At 34.8% G+C, this 6,961-nt stretch overlaps 1 protein-coding gene across 1 annotated transcript; it reads left to right on the forward strand.

Annotated features, from left to right (window-relative positions):
- The first annotated feature begins 4,168 nt into the window (after positions 1 to 4,168).
- LOC131822640 (olfactory receptor 8K1) lies at positions 4,169 to 5,128 on the forward strand. Its single transcript, XM_059158928.1, has one exon. The coding sequence runs from the start codon at positions 4,169 to 4,171 to the stop codon at positions 5,126 to 5,128; it is 960 nt and encodes a 319-aa protein (XP_059014911.1).
- Positions 5,129 to 6,961: the final 1,833 nt, after the last annotated feature.

Here is a 6,961-nt window from a genome sequence, read left to right on the forward strand (position 1 = left end):
TATTCAATAAGGAATATTGTTGTAATAAACTATGAAAGGCAAATGCCACTTAAAAATCTAATAGATAAAATTATGTTCTTTTTGGCTCCAGAACAGAGACTAATTATAACTTGCAAATTCTTTCTCTTATTTTCAACCAATATATTTATATATTTAGCTCATATTTTGGATCTTAATTAAATACACCCACCCAAAATATTCCTTGTTTTTGATTTAATGTTTCTCTTAATGCGAACCTCACATTATCTACATTCTGTCTGCAAACATTATAATATGTTTAAATGATACTATGTGAAACTGATGGCAACCTCTCTGTTTCTTCCTAGAAGAGCTAACTGGACTAAATGGACCAACAGAATCTAACGTCACTGACTGGGTTCATTCTGATGGGGGTCACAAGGCTTCCCACTGAAAACCTTTATTAAATGCTGCATCCGTAAAACAAGTGTGTGTTTGTTTCTGTCAGGGCTTTTTTGGTGGGAAGTGGTAGGTATCGTCTCAATCTTGTTTTCACTATATTTTCTGGACCCACAACAAAGTGTAAACAGAGTGAGTCTCCTGCAGATAATGTATAATTGGATCAGGATTTTTTTTAATCCATTCTGTCAATCCCTGCCTTCAGAGAATTTAATTTCTTTACATTAAAATAATTACGTTACAACGTCTGCTTGAGCTTATGGCCCAACATCAACCTGGTCATGCCTACAGTAAGAGCTCAGAAGGTGGTTAAAAGAATGAGCTTGGAAATGTAAGTTGAACAATTCCAGAGATCACACAGAGCAGGAAGACATGAGAATTTCAGAAAGCTGGAGTGTAGCATCCATATTCAACACCTACGCATCCAAAGAGATCTTAGAGGTAAAAGCTATTTTAAACTCTTTTCTGTTCATATAGTTTTGAAACAAGTTACAAAGCAAAATAAAAACCAAGTCAAAACAAAACAAAAACCAAGTCACCCTTGTTTATAACATTATTAACATTGTTTAACATGGTTTATGACTTAATATTATCTTAGGAAGACACAAAATTATAGTACCTAATATAAAATTTTTAGCATCTAATCACAAATACTATGCATATGTGAAAACAGAAACATGTGACCCCACCAGGAGATTATTAAAATAGGTCCTGAAATAGTGATGATAGAATTATCAAGCAACGATTTTAAAAGATATTATAAATATGTCCAATATACTGAAAGATTTAATAAAAACACTCACATTTTTAGGACACAAATAAAAATTAAAAATGACCAAGTGGAATTTCTATAAATTAAGACAATAGTAGATGCAAACAAATATATATGTTGAATGAGAATAGTAGCAGCTGAAAAATAAATGACAACACACTTAAACATATCACAATGGAGCCTACCCCAATGAAGCCAGAGAGGATACAAAAATTGGATAAACACAAAGTGATCTGTGGAACAATAACAAGCTCCACACTAAACAAGGGGGAAAAAGAGTATGTAGAGCAGAAAAGCCACTGGAAGAAATGTCCAGACTTTTTTTTTCTCCAAATTTATTAAAAAACAACTATATGATACATTTACATATGGGTACATGTTTACATATAGATATATGATATAAGAAGCTGAAATTATCCTAAGCAGGGTAAATAGAAAGGAAATTACACCAACATCAAAATCCAGTTTCTAAAAACCAATGATAAAGAGAAATCCTTAAAAACAGAGATGAAAGATACTTTATGAACAGGTGAAGAGAAGATGTACCATTGATATGCTGGCAGCAACAATACAAGCCATAAAGCATTGTCTTATATCAACCCATAATTATATATCCAGTAAAAATATCTTTGGATAGTGGATGTTGTATTATCAAATATTACATAGTATTTTTCTAGGAAGTCAATCTTTCATTTGATCATGCATTGTGTGTGTTTGGGAGGGTAATATACCTAATACATGTATGATATACAACTGAGATGCTGACAAAAGCATACTTATGATTTCCAGTATTTAGTGATATTGTGTAATTTATTTATTCAGTCAGATACAGGCACAAAATACCTTTGACTTTTCTCAATGAGACATTACAAGAATAAACGAGACCCATGGTACTCTCCCTCAAGTAATTACATGCAATTTTTTTTAAATCCTAGAGTTAGATTAAAATTTTAACAAAATGAGTCTCAAGGGAGCAGGAAAATGTTTAAATACATTTAGCAACAACCAGTGAGGATTAAACAGCAGTCAAAGTAGATTCTTCGGTAAGGTGAGTAGAGAACACTGGCTTTTGAAAATGTTGGGACATATAGCTTCAACTGGATCATCACCAAAGTCTTGAAGGGCATTATGATCTACAAAACGGTTTCTTCCTTTGCACTAGACTTTCTCGTCATCAATAGGATTAATGTGTTGGAGACACTTGTTCTATACTCTCTGGTACTCAGAGCTGTGCTTTTTAGAGTACCTTTGTTTTCATATAATTCACTGCTTCTGTCATCTATTTTAACAATAGTCTTTGTGTATCCTTATTTACCTGATGTTCCTCCTGTCCCACTTTTCATTTCCTATCAACTGACTCAAGGTGACCTTAAGAGAAAGACTGTTATTGTGTTTATGAGAATAGATTCTGAAGACAGAATAACTTTTTTGAATTTTGACTCCACTACTTACCTGAGTGACCTTGGTTAAGTCTTTTTTGACTTCCAAATGGATATGGTGATATTCTCTACTTCCTAGAGGTACTGTGTGCATTATATGAGTTAATGTATGTAAAGTGCTTAGAAAACTGTCCAGCACATGATGAGTTCTCTATCAGTGCTTGATATCCATTTGTATTCCTCTTCCCACTGGGACTCTTTAGATGAATCTCCATAAAAAATTCATAAATAATGAATAATCCTTTTTGTACAAGAGGAATGTATTATTGGAAGATCATTAGAAAAAGCGATTCAATAAGCAGAAATACCAGATGTGGCAAATGTGGACAAGACAGTAACAAAATTCTGAAATTAACATATTACACTATATTTTGCATTGGGCAAATCAGCTGAGCCATATTGCATTGAGAATATTGAAATATGTATTTAATGTCAAAGGTTTCCTGAAGACCACCTCATGCATTGGTCCACCAACCTTTTAGAAAGGTTTTTATTTGTTTGTTTGTTTTATGTCTTGCTACTTTAAAGAGATATGATTATTGCCCACAAGGTAAAGGCTAATGGTTTAGGTATAGATATTTGTTTTCTTTCTTTCAAAATTTTAAAAGGCTGATGTATATAATAGGTCTTTTGACATACTTAACTTTGGGTCCAGAAAAGCAGGCCATTGTTTCAAAACAACCACTTCAAAGTATTTGGCCCCATTGAAGAATGCTTGAGCAAAATTTCCATCACTGTGTTCTGTGTGGACTACGGTCTCTCACAGGAATGCCATCAGCTAGGGATGCCACAGGACCCATGTTAATCTTGGTCTTGGAAAGCTTGGAGGACCTGGACTTCTACCTTTACTAGGGTCAAGGATGGAATGTCTAGAGTTTCACAGGTTTCCACTTTATTGGTTACTTTAAAACATAGGAGCAGGAATTAAATTCTGGAAAGGGAATTAGTTGGCCGCCTAAGTCACCCAGGGTTTTCTAAAAGGGAGACTTCATGGGTGGGGAGCCGGCTCTTTGCCTAGTTGTGTAGCTGGCAATGTGCTTATCTGAGACATATTTTTTTTTTTGAAATTAACACCTTGGCAATGAAAAGCTTAGTCTCAGGGATTTACATTCCAATAAAAAAAAAACTGATTGTCAGGCACCTACACTACATTGTGAGTGAAGGTGTTTGTAGTTTGGGTCTGATGGTAAGAGGAGTCTCCATTTATATTTTACGATAAAGTATATCTGCATCTGGGTACCTGGATGGCTCAGTTGATTAAATTTCTGACTCTGGATTTTGGCTCAGGTCATGATCTCAGGGACCTGGGATTCAGCCCCGCATGGGAATCAGATGCTCAGTGCAGAGTCTGCTTGTGATTCTCTCTCTCCCTTCCTCTCTCTCTCTCTTCCTGCTCCCAGTCTTTCTCTCAAATAAATAAATTAATTAAATCTTTTTAAAAAGGATATCTGTATCTCATGTATAATATTTTAAATTCTCTTAGAAGATAGCATCTCAAATGTAATACATAATTATTTTATACCTTACACAGGTTACCAAGATGAACCATATGGAGAAACAGAATCATACTGCAGTGAGTGAGGTGACTGAATTTATTCTTATGGGGATCACCAACAACCCTGGGCTGCAAGCACCTTTCTTTGGAATCTTCCTCCTCATATACTTGGTCACGGTGATGGGCAATCTGGGCATAGTTATCTTGACCCATTTGGACTCCAAGCTACATACTCCCATGTACTTTTTTCTTAGACATTTGTCAATTACTGATCTTGGTTATTCCACTGTGATTGGCCCAAAGATGATGGTAACCTTTGTGGTGCCCCAAAATACAATTTCCTACAATTGGTGTGCCACCCAGCTGGCAGTCTTTGAGATTTTTATTATCACTGAACTGTTTATTCTTTCAGCAATGGCCTATGATCGCTATGTAGCCATCTGTAAACCTCTCCTCTATGTTGTCATCATGGCAGAGAAGGTGCGTTGGGTGCTGGTCCTTGCACCTTATCTCTACAGCACATTTGTGTCACTCTTTCTCACAATTAAGTTATTTAAATTGTCCTTCTGTGGCTCTAACATTATCAATTACTTTTACTGTGACTGCCTTCCTCTCATATCCATGCTTTGTTCTGACACACGTGAATTAGAATTGATCATTTTCATTTTTTCAGGCTGTAATTTGCTCTCTTCCCTCCTGATTGTTCTTATATCCTACTTGTTCATTCTTGTGGTCATTCTCAGGATGAACTCAACTGAGGGGAGATACAAAGTCTTCTCCACCTGTAGCTCCCATCTGACAGTGGTGGTTGTGTTCTATGGGACGTTACTGTTTATTTACCTGCAACCCAAATCTAGCCATACTTTTGATATTGATAAAATGGCCTCTGTGTTTTACACCCTGGTGATCCCTATGCTGAATCCATTGATCTACAGCTTAAGGAACAAAGAAGTAAAAGATGCTCTGAAGAGAACTTTAACCATTGGATGCAAAAACTCCACTTAATGTCTTACTATGCAGTTGCAAAGATGGGTCCAAAAATCTTTGTTTAACACTCTGTCAGTCCAATTGCAACATCAAAAAATAGAAATGCTTTACCCAATTGTTTTCCTCTTTTTCTGCGTAAAACATTTCCTCTTCTATCTCCCTATATTCTTCACTCCAGTTGAATAAATAAACATTGTAGCCAGATAATTTAAGTCCTAAATGATGTCCAAGGTGATATTGGAGCTTAGAGGCAAATCATACTGAATGTAATGCTTGTAGAGGTTAAAAAAGAAGTCTTAGTCAAACAGAAGAAAATTAATTGGAAAATTAGTAATGCATATTTTATAACAGTCACTTTGTATTAACACTAAGTAAGATGGAATCATGAGGAATGTGTAGGCTAGACAGGAGGCAAGAAAGTAAGTAAATATATGATTATAACACAACATGAACAAATTGTTTCAAGAATCTAGGCTAAATGGAATATAAAGTATACCACTTCAGAATGAAATTTTCAACTGGATTGAGTTTATATTTTCTCTCAAGGATACAGTGGTCCTTTGGGAAGATTTTTTCATTAAGAGCATGAGAAAAATATTGGCTGATTCTGAGTCCCCCTTGACAGATCCTCACACAAGATAGCTATCTTTGATTTATGATAGCCTGCTGATAAGCGGATTTAGGATCAACAAACTCACCATAAAGTGGTTATCTGGTCATATACCTTAATGACATCAGCATTTTGAAAAATTTATAGCAGTAATAGCAAAGATTAAAAATAAATGAAACATTCGTGTCTATTTTGTCTCTTTCACCAGCCTGTATAAACAGTGATGATAATTTGTATGGACAATGCTAATACAAGACTTCATTAAAATTGTGCACTCACTTAGCAAATGAACAGATTCCTTACATCTTTGCATTCTCCTTGTTGTTTAATTTTTTTAGGTTTTTAAAATATATACACTACCCCAATAATGTTTGTTTCAGTCTAACTTAGTATTCAAAGTTAAAACTGTAGGGAATTAAATCAAATATGAACCATGGCCTCCTTGTCCCAAATCCATGTATTTTGCTTATTTTTCCCTTTTTTAATGCATTATAGTTTATTTATAGAGTGGATCTTAAACATTCTTGCCACAAATTTAAAAAAATAACTATGTCAGGTGATGAAAATGTTAGTTAGCCTGGTTGTGGTGACTGTTTCACAATAAATGCATATACAAAATCATCAGTGTTGTACACCTTAATTATTGCAATTTTTATTTATCACCTGTAACCTCAATAAAGCTGTATTTTTTTAATTTTTAAAAATTAAAAAACTGACTAAATAAAACACAAACTGAACACAGTAAAAGAAATGCGAAGTTTTTTTCTCTGATTTTATCAGTTTTGTTTATCATGTTGACTTTGGATCCTCTTTCTAAGCATATATGTTGTTATGAATACATTTTATTTTCTAGAGTAACATTTTATATTATACCACACAGTCCTTTTTAGTCAAATATATTTTTCTTTACCAAATTCTATTATTTCCATTATTATCCATGAACCAAAAGTAAAGTCAAATAATATTAATAGCATTCTCCTATATCATCCATAACAAAAATGGCTTTTAAAAAATCATAATGCGAGTCTTCGGGAGCAGTGTTGTTGTCTGCACCAGCAGTATCGCCATCGGGAGCAGGAGCTTCACCAGGGAGGAGAGCTACTGGGAGCATCATCGGGAAGGGTCGTCCTCAGGGCTGACCTCATAGATCCTCTGTACACATGAGCTGGGACTTTAAGTAGATCTCTGTTTCTATCCCAGCCCAGTGATCCCACAACTCTAGAGAAACAGTGAGGTCAAAA

Source organism: Mustela lutreola, chromosome 1 (genome assembly GCF_030435805.1).
Source record: "Mustela lutreola isolate mMusLut2 chromosome 1, mMusLut2.pri, whole genome shotgun sequence".
Classification (NCBI taxonomy): Eukaryota; Metazoa; Chordata; class Mammalia; order Carnivora; family Mustelidae; genus Mustela; species Mustela lutreola.